The 23,286-nt window shown below is 44.6% G+C and overlaps 1 protein-coding gene across 2 annotated transcripts in view; it reads right to left on the bottom strand.

The window, feature by feature from the left end:
- The window catches only part of SH3BP1 (SH3 domain binding protein 1), a 128,864-nt gene that overhangs the window by 40,277 nt on the left and 65,301 nt on the right, over positions 1-23,286 (bottom strand). For both annotated transcript variants that reach the window (XM_069231376.1, XM_069231377.1), the window contains exons 3-12: positions 21,798-21,902; positions 20,879-20,955; positions 11,494-11,605; positions 10,313-10,389; positions 10,014-10,146; positions 6,268-6,336; positions 5,777-5,867; positions 5,154-5,293; positions 1,610-1,721; positions 969-1,050 (exon numbers count right to left, since the gene is read on the bottom strand). In XM_069231376.1, the coding sequence (XP_069087477.1) occupies positions 969-1,050; positions 1,610-1,721; positions 5,154-5,293; positions 5,777-5,867; positions 6,268-6,336; positions 10,014-10,146; positions 10,313-10,389; positions 11,494-11,605; positions 20,879-20,955; positions 21,798-21,902 (998 nt within the window). The remainder of the gene's footprint in view (positions 1-968; positions 1,051-1,609; positions 1,722-5,153; positions 5,294-5,776; positions 5,868-6,267; positions 6,337-10,013; positions 10,147-10,312; positions 10,390-11,493; positions 11,606-20,878; positions 20,956-21,797; positions 21,903-23,286) is intronic.

Raw genomic sequence — 23,286 nt, 5'->3', positions numbered from 1 at the left:
CGACATAAAAATGTAAAAAAGGGGGAAAGAGGCTAAGCTGATGCAGACTCTTACGATTTTACCACTCTGTAAAATTCAGTCTGGTTAATCCCATACTTGGAAAAACCATGGGGCACCTGTGTGGGGATTGTCATGCAGTGCTGCACAGCAAGTCACCTTGCTGCGCTGTACTGTGTGACAGAGAAAGGGCAGGAATGGGACGTATTTAAAAGAATACAGTGCATTCCTGGCTTTTCCTCTGCACTGGTGCCGTTTTGGCTGCTAAGTGCCACGCAGGCACCCTTGCACCATGGTGCGAGGGTGCCTCTGTCGCACGAAGGATTATTTTTGTGCAGGAAGAGGAACCTTTCTAATCAAAAACAATCCCCTGAGGCTTTTTCCTCTTTCTCAGTGTGCTATAGAATGCAGCACACACATACAGAGGAAAAAATAAGGAAAAATAAAAATATTTCTCCTTGTTACACCTCTCATGGGGAGGCATATGTTTTTGGCGCATTCCCAGGTTTACCAGTTCTGGTAAACCTGGAAATGTGTCAAAAGCCATGGGAGTAGCGTGGGAACACCCATGCAATGTCCATGGAACATCTCCCTAGTGCAGAGGAAGGCAACGCAGCGATTTGCATTGCATTGCTTTACTTCAGATTTATGGAGCCATTCAGGGCCATGGAAATTGGCACTCGTGGGTCCATAAATCTCACTTAAGGTACGAGTCACGTATGTACCATGTTGGGTGGTGCAAACAAGATGAAAACGGTCATAAATGTGGCACCATGTTTATAAAAATGGATGCACATGGAATCGGGTAAGCCTCAAATTCATTAGGTAATTCCACTCCCCTGACATGTATTGAGGGCTTTGGAGGGTATGCTTTCACAAAGTGGGTGCCACAAAGTGGGTCATCGAGAGATCACTTGCAAGGGTCTCAATCGGGCCTGCTGTATATTTCACCATCAATCAAGCCATCTCACCTGGCTGCCTTCATCCAATCCTCGTAGAGTTCAAAGGTCATCAGAGGTTCAGGCAGCTCCCTCAAGTAAGATTTTAGAGCCCCTGAAAGAGAAGAAGAGATATTTCAGATGGGTTATGATATAAAAGGTACAGTGCATGGCATGCTCAGTGCTGCAAAAGGTGCTTTGGTTGACATCTTTAATGGTATCAAAGATGTCATCTCAGAATGGCTATCATTTAATAGACACTGCAGGTGATTTGACCAGTTGTGGACCTACAACATAGGTCCAGGTCTAGAACCCTTGAATAGTGTCATAACCGTGATGCCCAAAAGTAAATAAATATATAACCACAGTGGGTAGGTTTGCACACTTTAAACAACTTTGCTAGCAGGTGAAAATTCCTTTGAAAAACTGGAGACTGTTCGTACATAGCCAATTTTCTCATTTAACTTTTTGTGAGATTTTTGGCCTGCTTTCTAAAAGTCCCATAATTGCCAGAAGTAAACTTCATGAAACTCTAGTTGTAACTTTGCAGGAATTATGAATGTTGTCTCTCATTGCTTAACAATAGTTCATGTTGGCTGAAGATGCGAAAGGCTGTGAATTATGTTTATTGTACTACAGAATGTTGCAGAAGAAGCCATTTTATATAGACATACCAGCTACAGCGTGTGGCTCTGTGTAGAACTCCTCCATTGCACCAGATCCGCCAGCCAGACTCATCTTCAGCTTCCGAAGGGTGGAGGCTCCTGCTGCAAGTCTGAAGAGGCCCTGTGGAGAAGACCAGTGGCTGAGAAGTTTCTCAAACAGGATGCAGTAAATAGTCTTGTGGAACTCAGAGGACACCCTATTACTACCCATCCGTAAGGTATCAGCATCCTTACAGAATATTCCGTCACATTGTGGAGATTCAGGTGAGGAATGAGGGGCAGCTTGATTTGAATGTTTTTGAGGTTAGAGAGGAGTTGTAGGTAGTGAGAAGGTTTCTCGTCTGGATCTACCTGGAGATCAGGACCAACAAATTGTGGGGGATAGATGCATGCCTTTCTGCTGAAATGAGTTGGATACTTTGTGAAGATTGTAGATATTGTTAAAAAAGAACTATGAGGGAACCCATCACTGAGAAAATAAAATAAAGAAAGCAAACATGAAGAGCAATTATGAAGAAAATCAATTAACATTGGAAATCAATTTTCTACTATCATTGTTTTAGTTGTAAGGTTTGAGTAAGAAATATGATTTGTGCAGGAGATGGTTAAAAAGTTAGGATTTGAACTGTGTAGGGGTTGTGATAAAACTGAGGGATAGGATTGGGTTGGAAATAGAGTTAGACAGGGTTTGGGTTTAGGCTGTGGTTGGGCTTTGGGACAGAGTTATGGTTATGATTAAGTATCAGGAAACAGTCATGTTTAGGCTTGTGAGCAAGACAGCGGTGGCTCCTCTGTTAAGGCAGAGGAGGGTTGCCCCACTGCTCACCCAGCAGTGAAAACATGAAAAATAAAATAATAATAACACAGGATAAAATCATTTTATTTTTCCTTGCTGAGCCAAATTCAAGGCTAGGGTGGAGCTGGGCCGCCCTGATGGACAGCAGCTGCAGCAGGGGGAGGAGTGGTGGGCACTGATGCAAGTGTGCATGTCGGTTTGGCCGGCTGTTTTAGGACGGCCAAACTGACATGCGCACTAGGGTCGCTCCATCCGAGCTGTGGTGCTCAGCTGGGTGGAGACCAAGCACAGGCTCCCAGTGCCTGACTGAGCGTCAAATCAGAACGCTCAGGCCAATCACAGCGCTGCTCTCATGCTGATAAATAGTATTACCAACACAAAAGGATGATGGACAGAGTGCTGAAACTTTTCAACCACTCACCCCCAGTCACAGATCTGGGTTTAATCCATTGTTCTTTTGCTCTCCATGCCTCCCCAGTTTGGATCCAACCATATGCAAATCTGTCTTGACCCTGTTCTCCATAGGAACAGTCCAGCCCGAACTGCCAGGCCAGGTCCTCCCGGGACCGGAAACAAGCATCCTGAGATCGGTTTCAGGGTTTCACCCTTCGTCAGCCATGCTAGTTTGAATCTAGTGGCACAGTGCGCAAGGGACCCTCGTCTGGGCATACCCTTCTCACTTACGGCAACTTTAGCAAAACAAAAGGATGATGGAAAGAGTGCTGAAACTTTTCAACCACTCACCCCCAGTCACAGATCTGGGTTTAATCCATCGTTCTTTTGCTCACCATGCCTCCCCAGTTTGGATCCAACCATATGCAAATCTGTCTTGACCCTGTTCTCCATGGGAACAGTCCAGCCCGAACTGCCAGGCCAGGTCCTCCCGGGACCGGAAACAAGCATCCTGAGATCGGTTTCAGGGTTTCACCCTTCGTCAGCCATGCTAGTTTGAATCTAGTGGCACAGTGCGCAAGGGACCCTCGTCTGGGCATACCCTTCTCACTTACGGCAACTTTAGCAAAACAAAAAGGATGATGGAAAGGGTGCTGAAACTTTTCAACCACTCACCCCCAGTCACAGATCTGGGTTTAATTCATCGTTCTTTTGCTCATCATGCCACCCCAGTTTGGATCCAGCCATAGCATAGTATTTCTAGCATCAGAGAGGCGTCTGGATTGACATTGGGGACCAGGAGTCAAGAGAAGAGGTTCAGAAGAACACCGAGGTGGCATTCTGAAGGTAAGTGTTTTTTTATTTATTTATTTATTTATTTTTCTCTCCTCATGCTGTCCCACCTCTTCCCTCTTGCTGCCCCACCACTTTTTTTCACAGCGGCTGTCACTGGTGTAAGATCATGCAAAACATAAGTGTTAGTACAGTGTTTAAAGTTTGGGACTGGGTTAGGGCAGGGGTAAGTATAACAATTATAATTATTGTTATGTAAGTGACTATCTTCAATCTCATACTCTTAATAACGTCAGTACAATGTGAAATGTGTTTCTGCATAAAAGGTTCTTCATAAATATCTCTTCTTAAATGTATTCTTTTTTTTGATAATTTATAATCACATATGGCCAGATGTTTCAACCATTTTTGCATTCGCAAATGGTGTGAAGGGCTGTTTGTGAATGCAAAAATGCCTTTCAGTATGTATGAAAGGCATTTGCAACGCAATTTTAAGGAATAACTAAAATAGCGATTCCTTAAAATTGCGACCCCATTTAGAGAATTACAATTTGTGATTCTCTAAATAGGAAATATCAAATAAGGAATCCTTATTTGCGATTTCTAAACCACACGTAACAAGCAATTGCTTAATGCGAATTGGGCATTAAGGAATCGCTATTACCACCAAGTTGAACTTGGTGGTAACCATGTGCAAATTTAAAAAATACATTAAAATTGACATGTAACGCACACAGCTCCATTGGCATGTGTGCACCTTACATGTCTTTTAGAAAATTCTTGGGATGCAGCAGAGGGGGCCCTGGGCGAGCACCCTGGGGTTTGCATTTCCCAAAATTGCGAATTCCAGTTAGGAATTTGTAATTTGCGAAATGCAAAAAATTCACAAATATGGGCCTACAGGGCCATAGGTGCGAATGGGGCCGGTATCGCAATTTGCGATTCGGTAATAGCATTTGCGATTTTTAAGAAATTGCTATTTCCGAATCGCAAATATGATACATACCATTATCATGCAGTGCTCAACTTCTAAAAAAAAAAAAAAAAAATGAAAATGCCAGACCAAGTTTTCGCTAAGGATGCAATTGCAGCTTGCACCTCCCACTGCCCCGTCAGTGCTTCAAATTACCAGTACAATTGGCTTGTGGATGCACTGTTATTACTAATTTTAATGCATATTGCAATGCTAAACGGAAGTGCCAGGCTGACAGTAGGCACACAGTGCCACCATGTAGTGGACAGTCATAGAACTTGCTAGTGTTCGAGTTAAACATGGGTGCCAAGTACCAGCAAATATAGGCACAAATAAAGCACTGAATTAATGGTAATGAATGACAGTATCTCCTTGGTCATGTCTGGGTATCAGGTATGAGAAAGTATTATTTTTTTGTGAAGGTTTATCTGATAATGCCTGGGGATCTAGTAAAAAGGACCATGGGTAGATTGCGGACTGGAAATGCTTGGGGATCTAGCATGGAGAACAGCTTGCAGATTACAAAATTTATGGGGATCTGGCAGAGAGATAGTGGTGTCAGTCAGCAGACTTGTTTTTTTAATGACTTTCACACTTACCTCTTCATTCATTCCCTTGCTGAGAAGCATCATCACACAAGCTTCGATGGGGAGGGCAATTTCCCTGCTGAACTTTTCCAAGTGGGTTTCCAGATCTATGCCGTACACCCCAGACAGCGAACTGTCCTTCAGAAGTGAGTCTGAAACGAGAAAGGACAGGCATAGAGGAATGAGACCTAGACAGTATATGGCTGTCTCCGTGGGAGGGCTGAAAAGACAAAGTAAAGGTAAAAGGGAGAAGGTTATGCTGGTCTGAACTGGAACCGTGATTACACAAGCAATAATTTAGCAGAATGAGACAGAAGAAAATGTTTTTGTGGTTGTGTAAGACGGGGTTGTGTAAGACCACACTCCATGTCCCTTTCAGGATTCTAAAAAGCCAACACCCATTAAAACCCTGTCCCATAACCCTTTTGCAGCGACTTAAATGGCTTCTCAAAAAGGAAGGAACTGTCTACCACATTCCTGTCAATATGGCGACATCAAATGGGCAAATAACTGAGAGTCACAGCAGAACATCAGGTGAAGGAAATAAGTTAGCCACCTCCTACATCCCCACAGTGGAGGAACAGCAAAATTACAACAGGGGGCCCCTATCTTTGTGAGAGGGAAGTGGGCTTCACCTGTCATGTTGTGGCTCTCCTTCAGCTCGGTCAGGACGCGGTCCAGGGAGTTCAGTGACCTCCGGTGGTACTCTGCTTGGATATCCAGGAGCTGTGAGACAAAGGCACACAAGAGCTTGATCTGTCTCACAGGTGGCTTGGCGATACCATGGAAACACAACACACCACAGGCACTCAGGATACAAATAAACAAGGGGCACGAATAATATTGATAGCGTAGAAAAGGCAACCTCATATTAGGGAACATGGTAGAGGGTGACCACCACTCTCCAGATCTTTTGGGGGGCCGTTGCCAGTCTTGGATCTCTCTTGGTAATAACATTATGCATTCTTGGTTTTGAACCTGTGTTTTGTTCTATTCACCTAATTACACAGCCACACCTGAAAGCAATATTTTAGAGGTGCAAAATTCAGGATAGGAGACGGTGTCCATGATGACATGGTATAAGGTGGTCTCCCTATCATACTAAGATTTGAACGCTGGAACTTACATTAACAAAATACTTTGCATAGTCATCTTCCTTGGTGGCGAAGTGGTAGAGATCAGCCAGGTACTCATCCTAAAAAAGGTAAGAGAGGGTCAGGGAGAGAGCAGCTTCATTATCATCCATGTCACTGATATAAACTTCATCAACATTCTCAGAAGTTTCATCATTACAGTAGCTATGGTCACTTGTTGTAGTACAAGTCTGCCTGTTACTATCAAACCCACCACCAGGACAGCAAATATAGTCTATTGTGCAGGTATTTTGAGCATTACTGCCATCTTCATCATCGGTCACAAATGGTGCGCCTCAATGGACAATATCTCATGAATCTGTCAATGTTAGCCCTTTTCACAAGATCAATATCTTAGGCCTTTTGTGACCAGTCCTACTGCCAGCATCACTGTGGAGTTGACACTAGCCTTGTTGTCTTAACAACCAATGTAAACATTATCTGCATCATCAATATGATCATGAAAGACTTAGCTTGTATGTTCATCTGCTCATTCGTCCATCCATCCAGGTGTCTGATCACTGAATGGTCTTAACATTATCTTAGCACTTATCATTATCAACAATCTCATGTCCTTTCATCAGAGCTGATGCGAAGGCCATGCCGCCGTCTAAGTCCTTCATCCCAATAATAATGGCTAAAGGCTATCAGGAAGCATGGACATCACAGGGAAAAACGGCTATTTTCTGACCAAAAAAGAATTTTGGTTGATCACCTTAGGGGAAATGTGGGAAATCCTGTATGGCCAAATAAATAAAGACACGAATGACAGGCAGATTGTTGAGCCAGCCAGGGAAGAAATGGGATGGGCTTATACACTAGCTTGTTTAATTTGCACTGATGTGAACATCAAATTGCTGGGCCTGCAATCAATCATTTTCCGGAGTAGGGTAACAGAACTTTAGTCTTACAATGCTAGGACTGAGCAGACCACAACAGACGTCAAGGGTACACACGTACCTGGAAGTGTATAGAGAAGACCCTGTGATCCTATTAACACACGGGGGCTGTATTTTTATTTTTTTTGTCCTCATAAAAGCACACTTTCACCAGGCGAGGGTCATCAACCTGTGCCCTCCAATACAGGAAGTCACAAATAATTATCACCTCTCCCGGTCACAGACTGTTCTCCATGCCTGCCGAACAGTGCATGCCTGTGAATCTACCGTGCTTACGGGGTACACCTCCTGAACCCAGGGGGCCAGTAATCATTGGACTATAAGGAGGAAAAGCAGCTACTTTGTTGAAAATTTGCCCATATGGCCCAACACTCGTCTCGTTTACCAGCAGGGAAAAACCCTCCAATCGACAAAGATAATTCACAGATATCAGCCAGTCAGATACTGATGGGGGTACAGATGAAACCCACCTAAAACATATTTGCTGTCTAGTCAATAGTACCAGTATGAAAATCAGATGCTTATAGGGTTTGGGGAGTCTTGGATACCAGGTTGTGCTAAGTGCCACCCCAAAGTTCACTAACGAAAGAGTTACCTCTAATTCTGCACTTAAGATTTGTTGAAGCAGGCTCTCTACACCAACCCAGAACCCCCTTAGGCTCGCACAACTCCAAAACATATGGATATCGTCAGCATGGACTTCCCCACAACGTGGACAGCTCCTCTCTGTCCTCCCCACAACTGATAGCTTCTGGGGAGACCAATATGCTCTATACAATGTAAATAGAGGGTTTTTCTTCAACGCGGCCGATCTGGTGGTCAACCAGAGGATAGAACAAGAAGTTTCCCAGAACTTTGCCACATCAATAGCTGGTAGAGTGACGCCCCATTTCTTCTCCGCCAAGGACAGACTTAGCTCTGAAGCATCTAGCAACGCCTGATACCAAACAGCGATTTCTTTAGGCACTAAAGCTTGAGCTAGTTTTCCCTCCCAGATGTTCTCTATATCCCCCTCGTCTTGGAGGGCAGAAGCCCAGCTAACTAACTGATAATACTTGAACTTTGAAATCTTGTGTTCAGTAAGTTCCTGCATCCTGCTCCAGGACACCAGCCTTGACTCTTCCAGAATTTGTCCCCACCGTTCCACCCCTTCAATGGGAGCGCTAAAGTAAAAAATTCTGGGGTGCCAGGAGAGTCCCAGACCGGAGCCAGGAAGCTATAATATTTGGTTCCTAAAATTTGTCGGACCAACCACCACAATCTAGCAGCAGCTTTAAGAATCTTCAAACTGATCTTTTTGAAATATTTAGGATGACCAAACTTGTACAGAAAATGCCTGCCGGTCTCTAACAGTTCCTGCGTCATCGCCCCCCAAAAACCAGTATATTCTGACCTGTCGCGTAACAATACCCACACATTCTTCAATTGAAAAGCCAAATAATACTTATAAAAATCTGGAGCCGCAATCCCCCCTTTTTCTTTTTTCCTACATAGTTTTTACCAGGCAATCCTGACCCCTCGAGATGACCACACAAACGAGGTTAAATGTGCCTGTATCTTCCTAAACCAAGAATTCTTAAATTCCAAGGGGATGGTGTTAAACAAAAAAGTGAACTTGGGGAGAATAATCACACAGGGGCTGTTTGCAAGAACTTTTATTTTAGCATAAACTGATGAATCACGTGCGGTAAAAATGTGTAGGTGGTATTCTGACTGCCTAAAGGACTGAAACTTATAACTACTTGCCCCTTTCTCAGAGTTTATCAAAATGTGATGCTTTCTTCCTAAAAGCTTAGACACTCCCTTTGGTTTAAATTGCATTTCCACGCATGCAAGTGTAATTGAATACAAAATACCTATGCTTACATTATTTCTAGGTCTTGCGCTATCCAAGCTCTTTTGATTTTACTAAAATTATGCATGTAATATGTGATCAGCCAGCCCTTTTCATCTATTAGCCTATTGTTGTGTCCCCTACATTTTCTCCTGCCAACTACAGCATACCACATGGGACAAAGGTCAGCCCACTTCAACTATTGGCTAACTGTAATGTGAGTGACAGCATTCTGCACTTTCCCAAGTGCTAGGAATTACCATGGTAATGCGTGCTTTTTGAGACAAGAAAAAGTGGTTTGCTTTTAGCCACTTTTTATATTGGCTAGATTACCCCAACAGTAAAATAGTTAAGTTTTACAAAAATCATGACAAATAAAAACAAAGCACTGAAAAAAACAAACGGCTGGCTGATATTGCCAAACCTATTGGCTTTAACAATGCTTGTAGTATTTTGTAACCTTGTTGGTGTTTGAAGTTACTTTTAATTAAGTTGCTTGAAGTTGCTAAGGCAGCTAATGACATTTTACAAACCAGTGAATCAAAACCCATCTACAAACGCTGTGCTGCCTATTTATCTGATTTAGGCTTTATTGGCAGGTGAGTACATAAAGGACATGTTTATTTGACCCTGGTTTTTTTGGGAGGGGGGGCAGATGAGGAGAGTGTTTATCCTAGGACTAGGATAGCTTTACCTTATCATGGTTTTGGATGGAAGGAGATTATGCGGTTACCACAAGTAGTTAATCTCTGCAGCCAGAATGACAAAAGCCAGCCTACAGTACAAGACCAGCCTACATCTAAAACCAACAAACCCATCTCCATTGAAATAAGGTTCATAAAACCTGCCCCAAAAAAAACCCGTCCTTGACAGACCATAGGAACTAAACTAGAGCAACCATAAGGGGGAAGAGCATGGGCCATGCCTGGCAGACAGATAAGGGACTTATCCCATAGTCTCTTTGAGATCGGCTCCCATTATTAATCCCTGGATGACATGTGCCAACCTTGCACTGCTCTAGCTTCCTCTTCAAGTCTTCCTCTTCCTCTTTTAACATCTCCAACTTGGAGGCACCTCCAGTGCCGGCCACTGTGCCAATGCCAACTCCGGTTGAAGAGGACCTCAGTGCTTGATTATACCTGGACGAGGGTACCAAAAAAAGAAGGGAACAAGGACCAAATCGTCAACAAAAAAAACTTGGGTTACATACAGAACGTTAAATGAAGATCTCAAAGAACTCAGTTCCTAGCACTCATCCGTGTAGGTCAAAGGGGACCAATGTAGTGATAGGCTGCAGTGCCTTACCTGGCCTTGGCACTATTGAAGTCAGTGATCAGCTTCTGGAGTTGTTTTTTGCGCTTCAAGATTCCTGGAAGCTCTTCCTGAAATGAAAAAAAACTGGATGTAGAAGTAAATTAGCAAACAATGGTGTCTTCTAAGACAAAACCTGGCTCAGGTCTGTAGAAAAAGGAACTCTGTACCACTAGCAGCCTCGTGGATACAGGAAAAAGGAAATACTCACAAGACTACAAGGGATAAATCTTGCCAAGGGTCAAACAACATAAATATACGATTACACAAACAATGACACACAGCTTGATGTTCATCAAAGTTGATCTCCCTTTGGGTCAGCCACAAGCTCAGGCTATCCCATCACCAACAGCAATCTTGATAATATAAGACAGCATAGCATAGCATAACATAAACCTCTAGCACTATGTTGGACTTTTGCACTGCACTGAATTTAGCGTGACACAGAACAACATCACAACATAGAAGAGGCTCAATCAGGATTTAATTTGTTCCGATGATTGGAGGAGGTCTGCAAAGGTAATCAAGTTTGAGAACTGGAAGTTATTTTTCATCAGCAGAGTGTGACCAAGAAAGAACAAGATAGAGAACAGAAAATGGAGAGCGTAGTAGGAGGGGAAAAGTAGGAAAACAGTAGAAATGGAGAAAGCAGGGATACAAAGAACCTTCAAGAGTGAGAGAAAGAAACCAGAAAAGTAGGCTGAAGGATGAAAAATGCATGAACTGAAATCAACACTAGACTGCCTTAGTATTCAGAAGTGCCGCCACTAAGCATCACTTGGCAGGCTTCTCAGAAACATTTTCGGTTGCTGCACTTATTTTTTTATTTATTCCTTACAAATTGAGCACTGTGCTCAACACATCTGGAAGGGCAGAAAATCAGTTAAAATGAGTTCCATTCTCAAGAGAGCTTTTCTCCACCCCTGGAAAAGCCCTGTCAGTGAGGTGAAACCGTGTGGAGTCTACCTCCAAGCACACACAATCCTCCACCAATGGAGTCTAGCCAACGCTTTGACATCCCTCAGTGGCACATTTCTCCTCCAATGAGGCACAGCGCCGGAGGGTCTTTCCATTCTTGGAATAAAAGGGGAGTTAGTTGAGATGTGTGTACGTAGGTATGCGAGCTGTGAAGGTCGGAGAACAATGGCCAAAGATGCTCTTAGAAGAACGAATACCTCACTCAGCTTCTGCAAAGGTTGCACCACGTCCTTCTCCAGGGAAAGCTCGTAGGTTGCAAGGTCCCGGGCCAGTTTGCTCTCTGTCCAGTAGGTCAGTTCGAGTGTCCGCCTGTAAAAAGAGAGAGAGGGGAGGTAACCGATAGAGACAAGATTATATGTTTAACAGAGGGAGCCTATCCTTTCATCTACGCACCGTCCCTTGAAAGTGTGTCACATTGTACTTGTGCCCTTGTCTTGATTCAGTGACCTTTAATCCTGCCCAGGCTGCCGTGTCCTCAGTGAGTGACAGTCTTGTCACAGCCTTCCCTTTCCTCAGTGAGCACCAGGCTTGATCCAGTCTTCCCCGTCAGCAGGGAAGCAGAGTTGAACATCTAAGTATGATCAGCTGCACCAGCACTTCCAAAGTTGCCTCCAGAGCTACCCTCCAGCCAGAAGTGGTCCTCAGCCACCCCCAAAGCTGATGTCCTGACGCTGAAAACTACAGTAGTCACGCCACCATCCATATACTTTCTGTGATCTAGTGCACTGTACTGGGAGCAGTGATTAATTTGAGTCAGTGGTTGCTGGTGGGGGACACAGGCAGTTATTTTTAGGGACCGGCATTTCATTTTCCGCATAAGATATGTCGGAGTGCAAGAGAGAGAAAACACACAATCCGGAAAGATGTAGGAAGAGAAAGCCGACAAAACTGTCACAAAGGGAGGAAGCAGGAACCTGCAAGAAAAAAAGGAGCAGGTAGTGTTTCGTAGTGGATTAAAGACTACCAGCCTTGGTATGTGGCATGCCGACCTTTAACTGCACCTGCCGGTTTTCGACCAGAGGTTCGGGCAACGGTACTCTTTCGTTCACAAATTAAGCACTGACTGAGAGTCTCCTCCCACTCTACACCTGCTAGTTGTTTCCATGTTCTTTTTTCTTCTCTAACAGGTGTCCAGCAGGTCAGACACATCTGCCCGAGTAAATACAAATGCAAGCCCTTCTCATCCCTCATCTAACAAAAGTAGAGTAAACCCTGCTTGTAAGAGCACCACAAAAGCTACTGAGAGTACCAGCCAATTCCTTTCACGGTGCCCAACTCCCTGACCTGGCAATACAACAACTTTTCAGGTCCATTGTCTTTCAAGAACCGCTTATTCTGCAAAAAATGTCATTAGATATAGAAAACTAAATAAGTGCAGGGGCCCAAAGTGTTCTTAGTAGTTCACTGCAAGCACACCAGAATGTAGGACGACCGGATACCAATGTGCGTAGTCTAGAGTTCATCCCATGCTTCTTTCTTCCACCACCCAACACTACTCTTTATCCTTCATCCCTGTGTTCTTCCTTTGCCAGTGTTTTCTTATCCTTCGCTTCCTCCTGTGTCCTCCCTTCTTAGTGTCAAGTCTGCGATAGCATACACTAGTGTATATGTCTTGCTTGCGAGACACTGTCTTGTTTCCCGAAATTCTTTTTATTGCAAATAAGTAACAAACACAACATTCCAGCAACAGAGTTAACAGTAACAGGATACAGCTAATCGATGCCATTTACTCTGGTAGTCTCCTAGCCCCCTCCATCCACGCCTCCCTCGGATAAATCAGAGAGCATCTGCAACATCAGGTTTTGGACAGTTGCGAACATCTGGTCCTGCAAGTCCAGGTGGAATACACAACCTACCTCAGTGCTCATTCCAATCCCCCCAGATTTTGATCCATTTTCCCGGGCAACCTCTCCCCTCATATACCACTCTTTCTGCTAACATGCACCAGTCCAAATCAAGTTTCCAATCAGCCAACTCCGGTGGCCGATACACTTTACAAGTAAGGGCAATATTATGTTTTGCCACTATTAACCAGGAAAGTCATCTAGGGTTTGGTCCATATGGGTAATATTTGTTTTATCCCAGATAGTCAACAAACACCATTCAGAGGAGGGTTCAACAGTGTTACCGCAAACATTATTTAAACGAGACACCACGGAATCCCAATAGCCCTGTATGGCCAGGCAACTCCATAGCATATGATAAAATGTCCCCATTTGCCCACAGTTCCGAGGACAGTGAGGCATAGCTACCCTGCCCATCTTTACCAAGGTAGTGCAGACATAATAGACCTATGGAGGATTTGCAACTGTACCAAATGGAACCTAGAATGGATGGCTACTTCTTGCGAGGAGGACAAGGCCTCTAGCCACTCATCATCATTCAACTCCCCAAAGGTCATGGACCCAGTGTTCCCGTAGGCTCTCAAGTGTATCTGATCAGTTAATAATAAGCTCACTGTACGTGAGGGAAATTGCATGGGTTATCATTTTAAATCCCCAGAGGTCTAAGCCTCGGTGGTGTTTCTATGTAAGTGCATCTCATGAAGGAGAACAATGTCATGGGCATGTCTCTTAAGATATTGGAGTACTACGCCCCTCTTTAATTTGTCTCCTAGCCCGTTAACATTCCAGGATATCAGTTTAATATCAGGGGTGTTGATGCCCTAGGTGTAAATAAGGCGGGTCACGGATTTGTAAGGCTCTTACATAATGGGGAATTGGAAGATCAGTTCAGTGTGGGGGCTCAGGGAAAAGGGCATGAATCACATCAATGCTGGTGTGCTGCACATTAAATGTAACTAAAATCTCAAAAAAACTAAAACAAACAGAATCCAAAAAGTCCCCCGTAACTGCCTCCCTGGTGGATCTGAAACTGCCACATTACTGGCCATTTTTAACTAAAGGTGGGTTTCTCTAACATCTGACTATCCCCTGCCTGCCACCCCAATAAAGGAAAATGTTTAGCATGCTCATGCTCTTCCATGCACTATTACAATACTACCTAGTCTAGCAGCTTTTATATATATTTTGGAGGAGTAACACCCTGAGGCTGCCTGCACAGCTGCCATCTCACAATCAGTTAAATCATCCTATAGAAGTCCAAATATGTATCAGAGGCAAATTACTCTTATTTATAGGGAGATCTCAGGTCACGTCTACTCCTGGTGAGGTGCCCCGGTCTCTCTTAGGTGCCTTGTAGGTTTGTTGGTTCAGTTTGTCGACCTCTTGGCTCCTTCATCCAGGGTGTGCCCGACGTTGCGGCCTTCCTGTTTTTTGCCATCCCTCGAGCCAGTCCCAGGTATCCTGCGGCATCTCAAAGTACCACGTCTTCTTCTCAGCCACTACACGCAGTTTTGCAGGGAAAATCATTAAATATTTTAAGTCGGGTTCTCTTAGGGCTCGGTTAGCCTCCAAGAAACTGTGTTGCAGTCATTGTACGTGTTGCGTGAAGTCCAGAAAAAAGGTTATAGTCACATTTTCATACTTATCTGGAGGAGCACTTCGAGCTGTTTGCAAAATCACGTAACAATCATGAAAATTGAAGATTCTGGCTATGATCAGTTGAGGAGTTGCTCCTGGGAGTGGGGTTGCGTCAGGTACACGATGAGCTTGTTCTACTAAAAAATATTTGGAAAGGCCTCGTGGCTGAGTTCCTTAAGGATAAGATCCTCGTAAAACAAGTTGACCGCAGGTCCTTAGGAGTGCTCAGGTACGCCTATGATGCGAATATTGTTGCACCTCAATCGCCCTTCGTAGTCCTCCAACCTAGCCTGTAAGTTCTTGTGGCTTGCAACTCACCAACCTGAGTCTTCAATGTTTCAGTGTCCCAACTGGAGCGTGGCAGTAGAGTCTTCAACCTCATTCACCCGGGTATTCAGATTTTGAAGGTCAGTTCTCAGTAGCGGCACTTTCATTGTAGCTAAATCAATTCTGGCTTCCAGGGAGGTATGGACTCCCTGTATGGCCTCCATGATATCGTGGAGTATGAGAGGTTCCGTCCCAGGTGATACCTGGTCTGGCATTGTTGCAGCAGGATCCAGAGACACTCCAATTCCAGGGACCTCTTTTGGGAATGCGTATTTGTCCAGCTTCATTTGGGGGCAGCATGGGACACTGCAGTACTCACCGCCACCTGCCATGGAATGTGGAGATGTCCCCAGCGGCCTGTAAGTTTTCCAACCGCACATTCCTCTGCCTCTTGTGAAAGTTAGTTATCACAGCTCCTGGATGAGGCAGTGACTATTAGGAGGAGGCTCGGGAGCCTCAGCGTACACTCGGAAGAAGGGAGTGGGGGTGGTTCTCCAGCACACAATCAGAGGACAGTTTAAATATTTCCTATTCGGTCCTCAATGCACAGTCTTTGAGGGGCCTGCCGCCAGATTCAGGGACTAAGTGGTATAGCACAGTTAAAAAAAAAAACAATTTGGGCCTGAATAGTCTTATGCACAATGGTTTGGGTGTGAGTTCACGCCATGGGGCAGTTTGGTGCAGTCATAGCAAAAGTATTTTCAGGAGTTTCCACATACAGCCTACTGTCAGCTGCTGCCCATGCTCTCCTACAGTTCTGCGACTCACCACTCCTCGCAGTCGCGCAGGCTGTCTCAAACTCATTGGAGGGGCTGGGGGATCCATGCACGTCTTTGTCTTCATTACTGTGCCCGTCCTCAGCCTGTTGAACTAATGAGGTCAGTCTACTGTGCGCCATACACTAATGGGGTCAGGCAGCCCACCACATGTCGGACTTGGTACGAGGGGGGGGACCAGTTGACTCTGCACCTCTCAGAGATTATAATCCTTCACTCAGGCCCTCGTGACGCTCCCTTGTCTTGGCGGCTCCAGGGGGGGTTAACAACAGCAGCAGTCATGGGGTAATAACTTTCTATGTGCCACAGTCGTGGCCAGTAACAGTCGCAAGTCCGGGGCTTTCTACATTATGTAGGCCACATTGGAGCTCCTTGTCTAACATGCGCATTTAGGTGCTCAAAACAGCCCAGCAGGCTCCCCGGGCATATCTGGGCTTAACAGTGAGTCTTTATACACTCAGGTCGGATGAGGTGATGGAGTTTTAGGGGAATAGGCTAGTAAGAGGATCGGAGGCACTTTAGAAGGCAACCATCTTGATTGGCAGTTGGCTATGACCACCTTTGTGAGACACTGCTGTTCACAAAAAGAGCTTGGAGCCCGCCCATTCTCACGGTTTGTTGGCTTGCATGGCACTCTTCTTTACAGCCTCCAAATTGGTCACTGCAGACCTAGCATAATTCCTGTTCCTTTCTGTGAAGCAGGGACCAAGCAATGATTGATTCAACTTAATCAGTGCCTGTCCGCGGCTCCTGAAGTTATTGAGGTACTATTTTATTCTTTTTAACTTCTGGTGCCCTGCAACAGAAGGCGTGTGACTGGGAAAAACACGGCCAGCAGGGCAAACAATATTGCAAAGTTGTATTTTTTATAGTTAAATTTCTTTTCCAAGTTTTCCTTTCACACTTTGTGCTCAGGTTTTGTTTTGTTTTTGCTCTTGAGCTCTGTTCTCAAAACATGACAATTATCTGGTTCTAAATACCGTAAAACGACATTTTCTTATGTGTAATTTCTGAAATTGTGCTGTAATACATATTTGTACAGTACACACCCTACTCCAATCCAATCCATGCCAAACCACCCCACCCCACACCAATCCATCCCACTCAACCCAATCCACCCCACTCAATCACCACACCTCACACAAATCCAATCCACCACACACCAATAATGCAATCCAACCCACCCCAGACAAATCTAATCCACCCCACTCCAAGCCACCCCACAATCCACCCCACTCCAATCCACCCACTCTAATCCAAACCACTCACCCAAATCCAAACCACCACACTTCAATCCTCCCAACCCACCGCAATCCAATCCACCCCAATCCAAAGTGCTCCACTCTAGTCTGCCACAATCCAATACCCCAATCTAATCTGCCACACTCCAATACAATCCAGTGGACCAACTCACCTCACCCCAATCCACCCCACCCCACTCCAATCCAATCCACCACACTCTCGTCCAATCCACCCTACTACAATCAAATCCACCCCAATCCAATCAAATCCACCCCAATCCAATCCTCCCTGCACCAATTTAATCCACCCCATTCCAATCCAAACAATCCACCACACTCCAATCCACCCCTTCCGATCAACCCCACTCCGTGCCAATTCACCCCACTCCACTCCAATCCGCCCCACTCCATTCCGATCCACCACACTCCCCAGTCCACCCCACTCTTTCACCTAAAATCCAGTCCACCTCACCCCAATCCAACCTAATTCACCCCACTCCAATCCAACAAAACCCACCCCACTTCAATCCAAACTACCCCACTCCAGTACAATCCACCCCATCCAATCTAACCCACCCACTCCAATGCAACCCACCCCACTCGAATCCACCTCACTTTAATCAGTACATTCCAGTCCAAACCCTTCCATCTCACTCAAATAAAATCCACCCATCCCACTCCAATCCATCCAACCCACCTTAATCCACCCCAGTCCAAGCCACCCCACTCCAGTCTAATCCAGTACACCCCATTCCACCCCACTCCAATTCACCCCATTGCATCACATTTAATACAATTCACTCCACGTCACCATACTCCACTCAATGTACACCACTCTACCCCAATCCATTTTCTATTACCCCAGTTTAGTCCATTCCACTTGATCAAATCCACCCACCCAGTTCAATCCACCCCACTCCAATCCAATCCACCCAGCCCACACCACTCCAATCCAATCAACCCCACTCCAGTCCACCCCACTCTAATCTTATGCACCCTATTCCAAATTAGTCCACTCCAATCCACCCCACTCACATCCAATAAACCCCACTCAAACCCAGTCCACCAAATCCACTCCAAACAAATCAACCCTATGTCAGTCCAATCCAATCCACACCTCTCTAGTAAATCCAATTCACCACAACCCATCCCACTCCAATTCAATCTAATCTAATGCATCCCTCTCCACACCATTCCACCTCACTCCAATTCACCACACTCAAAATCACCCTACTTTAAGTCAATCCACCCCACCTCAATCCAATCTACCCCACTCCTAACACTCCAATCCAATCCACCCACCTTAAACCAATCTAATCTACTCCATCCATCCACCCAAATCCATCTCACCCATTTCAATGCAGCCCACTCCAATCCACCTAATCACCTCAGCCCACTCCAACCACCTCCACCCTATTCCATCCCACTATACACCACTCCACTCTATGACACTGCACTCTACAACACCCTGCACTGAAGAACTGAACTATACTCCCCTCTACAAGACTCTACTCCACTCTACAAGACTCTACTCCAACAAATCCACTTTAACACACTCTACTCTCCCACTCCATTCTACATCGCTCCACGCCATTAACTTTTAGGCTTACTGAACATCAGCCACACTGGTGTACAACATGGCAAAAGCACATTGCCAAAGCCAATAGCTCTTGTATAAGCAAGATCTATTGGCTTTGGCAATGCATGTTTGTCTTTCTCTGGGTCAACCTTCGTTGACAAACCATAAGCCTAGGTCTCCAAAAATGAGTGTCTCTGCCTCTACCCACCACTAGCAACCACCAGTGCACAAATTTGGCAATTTAACAGTTTAGACATTAGTAACAATAAAATGGCTTGCTGCAAAATGTTCTTTGCCCAAGACAGCTGTACTAACATTGAGAAAGAGAAATACATTTTGGGATGAATATATGATGTGAATGAAGTGACAATCCTGATCCAGCGTGTTCTCAACGTGCCATTTTTTCAAACATGAATAGCCTGTAGAGTTACCTTCCACATATCTCATATGGTTTTGGGAATTCCTTATCAAGTTCCATTAGTAAAGGTTCTCCCATGTCAGAGGTAAGTAGCTTAAACAGTCTTACTTTTTCAAGCTCTCTCTCATGTTACATGAGAGAAGCTCACCCAGGATCTTCTTTTTTCCTACATTCTGGTACTCATAGTTATATATTCTCCCGTAAGACTCTACGCATACAGCTCCACTTGGTATGAAAAAAAACAAGACTGGCTGAACCTGAGCTTGGACAACTGCAGATCTCTATTAATCTCTTACGGACAGCATGAGCATCATGTCACCAGCGGTGTGACCGCCACAACTCTGTACAATCAGTGCTTAATTTTTAAAATAATAAGTACAGGTGCACAACTTTTTCTTCAAAAGCTCGCAGCTGGTGCTAACATAGGTAAGGATTATCAAGGCTGCGCAGCACTGATTCCACCTCATGCCTCTTTCTTCCACCCACATACAATCCCTGCCCCTTTATTCCACTCGTGCATGTTCTTTTTCGTCCTTGCTTTCTCTCTCTGTCCATGTTTTTTTGTCTTTCTCTTCCGCCTCCTCTCCCCTTTTGTGTTTTTCCCTCTTGCTTTGAGTCAAAGTTTCATGAGGAAAAGTGTGGTCCCCAAAAAACGAGTGTCTGGGGGGCGCCTGCAATCACTGGCTCAAATTAAGCATTGTGTACAATCCTTCTCCGCAAAGCGTGCACAAAGTTAAATCTTTGTTGTTGTATGCCACAGTGCTCTAATTTTAATACCAATCAGCCAAAATACTGCATCTGTGATTAAAAACTACCAACATATGGTCAAGGACACTCGGGAATGCGTACTCGCAGAGCGTGGTTAAATACAGAAATCAATGGGAAATAGGGAATACGAAAATTTATTTCAATAACTAATCCAAGATACGGAGTAGTGAAGTCCTCTCAAAGGATGTGCGAATGCTAGAAAACATCACTAATATAAACAATTGGAGACTTCCCTTAAGGAGGTCCTGATGAAATCCAGGGGCACTCCCCGGATGAAACACGTGTTGACAGGACGGACATACCAATAGTGGACATTTTTGAATTGGACTGGATCGTGTTTGGATATTTGGAATTACTTTGGATCCCCATTTGGAACTGTGAATATGTTAAGACTTTAATTTTGGAATATGGACTATTGAATATTCTACTTTATTAACAGAACAACGTTAATAGGATACTTATAATTTTGATTCTATGTACACTTCTGAAAAAAAAAAAAAAAAAACATTGTTGTATATAATAATACTTTTTGGATTTAATAACATTTGAACCTACTTACCCATATCATGCTCAATTTGATTTGACTTATACACATGTGCTAATACCTTGTCTTACAACATATGGTCATGGTATGTATATAAATATGGAATTATGTCTTACTCTTCTTAAATCACATTTACTAAATATGACAAGATATTGGTAGTCGAGATGATGGACACAATATTTTGTTAGGTCGAATTAAAAGGATATTATGTTGGTATGACCAGTGCTTTAAATGGGCCGGTACTGTCCAGTACGGAGTACCGGCACTTTTTCGTTTTGAGAAGGAGAGTAGCTGCACTTCTCAAGAAAAACGACATACTTTTAATTGGAGAGTACCGGCACTTCTCAGAAATAAGCAGGCACTCTGGTACAAAGTACCTGCTCTTCTATTTTTCCATTTCAAGCACTGGGTATCACACCATGTCCGCTGTACAGGAGCAACACTCACCGGATGATGGAGTCAGGATCCAGCTCGTTCATGCTTTCCACCATGGCGGTGCACAGGGACATGAGCGGAAGCTTCTTCTGCAGGAGAAGGAAAGAAAGACCATGGCGTCAAAGCAGGACCTGTAACATGAGGCACCTTTCACAGCTGACTGTGTAGTCTGTAACTCTATGGCAAACCTCACAGCCCACTGCACCACTGAAGAGGCTTTTCAGAAGTAGCTGAGGGGAAACCAGAAGCCTACAAATGAGCCCAGGAGAGATGGTTTGTCTGAAAAACCGTCGAAAAATCAAATTCGTTTCTTGAAATGGAAAGGGGCTGAGATTTTGGGATACAGTGGTGGACCCTATGACCACCTGCCAACGTTAACCAATGTTGAGATGAACCCCCACAGAGAGAATAGATGATGCAGGTTACAGGGCATGATCTGTCCATAGAACACTAAGCACTGTCTGTGTGAAACTTCTCATGTGTAGAGAGAATCTATATCTTTCATCAAACAGAACACGGTTGGTCAAGGGCACAGTTGCCATGGATTATAGCCCGAGAACTGCCTGGTGTGTAGAGTGTAGCTCTCACAGGTTATGGGATATGGCTGTAGAGGAGGACCATAGCCATCATTTACCTGTGGTGTGACGTCCATGTGTGCAGGGAGTAAAGTCCACAGTGAGCCATCCATGTGCACAGATGTTTTAGAAGGTGAAAGAGGTTTCTGGGAAAATAAATTCTGGTGGACAGGGATGGTTTTATGGAGAGACATTGGATCAGCAGGGCTAGTGGTGTGATACACAAAGAAGGAGGAAAGAACATTTAAGCCCCTCTCGCCTCAGGTAGTACAAATGGTTTGATGGGGTAGGAGAATGTTCTGAAAAAGCGGGGGTCGGAGGCATGAGAGAGGGCGGCAGTTGATCTCTTAACTCACCAGCCGTTTCTCCAGGTCAGACCCGCTTTGTCCCTGCATGCAGGCCTGCAAGCGCTTGGAGACCACATGGGCAGCCTTCTTCACCGGTTCTACCCGTTGATCCACCTGGCGGAGAGAAACAGTGAAGTTACTCAGTGTTCTTGTGGTCTTGTGATAACACAGCTCTTCTATTAACAGTTCCCAGAGAGTTGCCATTAACCTGCACTGACAATTATCCGCAATCCTTCCTAGCAGCACAAAGTCCATTCTAGGGAAGGTGGAAATCTAGAATAGATCTCTCACTCCAACAGGAGACACACTCAGATTTTATTCTAGGAGGTGAAGAAATCAAGGTCAGGGTTTTTTTTTTTTAACTTTGCGCCAGAGTCACTAGAGTCCCCTCCATGAGGTACAGATATTGCTCATGCTAACTGCCACCAAGATGGCAACGATGCACCGCCATGCCATTCACCCTCATCTACATTTCTCCTTCCCTCTGACCTATTCAGACGCTAATTATGGCATTATCTCATCCAGCAACTCTCTCTCCAATTTCTCCACTACCTTATCTCACTAGTTGTTTGAAACACACAGTGACTGCACAACTTTGAACCTAAGCTGAGGAGAAATCTTGAACGAACCATTCTTGGAAGCCCTTCGGCAGCACCAATAAAGGTAGTTTGATTCAGTATCAGAACAGATGTCGTTGGTGATGGTGGTGGTGTTGTTGTTGTGGTGGTGGTCTGACGCTTTTGGATCTGTCACCTGTCTTTTGCACTGTGATGCACTGTCATGCACTGTGAAACAGCTTTGCTCTTTAAGTACCTCTCTGAGGCGGCTATTCATGGTCTAGGCCTTACCTCGATTAAATCATTTCTGTCGGCAGGCACCCAGTCAGTGGTCTGGACTGTTGTGAGTCTGCTGTTCAACCAGTGTGAACTAGAAGCTCTTCCCAGAAGTAGGCACTAATACCCTTGCTTTTTAAAATCTATCTGAGACCTCAAGCTTCACTGCTCCATTACTATAGAACTGTGTATTTTGCTGAACATTAACTTTTCCCTTACACGTCAGATCTCAACAGTCATCAAGAGTTGCTTTTACCATTTAACTGGCACTCTGTCCTTTCTCTCTTTCTCTCTTTTGGTGGTACAAACTGGGTCTAACTTGGTTTCCGTGAGAATCATTCCAGTTACTGCAACGTATTCAAAATTCTGCTGCTGAAGACCCCTTTGATTGGAAAAATATGACTGTATCTCTTCTAAGCTACGGTCTTTTCTTTAGCTCCTAGTGCAGAGGCCTTTATTTTCAACACTCTGGTTTGTACCCACGAGACCACTATTATCAATGCACTCCGAGAAAACACTTTGCACTCCATGCACCAAACCACCCACTCTTCACTTTTCATTAAGCATCTCTAAAAACATACCAATGTATAAGCTGGACGGAGGTGGTGGATAGTCAGACAAACTTTGGACACCTCTTCCTAAATTTAGTAATCAAGTAAAGATCT

The sequence above is a fragment of the Pleurodeles waltl genome, chromosome 4_2 (genome assembly GCF_031143425.1).
Source record: "Pleurodeles waltl isolate 20211129_DDA chromosome 4_2, aPleWal1.hap1.20221129, whole genome shotgun sequence".
Lineage (NCBI taxonomy): Eukaryota > Metazoa > Chordata > Amphibia > Caudata > Salamandridae > Pleurodeles > Pleurodeles waltl.
Note: the sequence above shows the minus strand (reverse complement) of the source record. Positions and strands in the feature narration are given on the sequence as shown.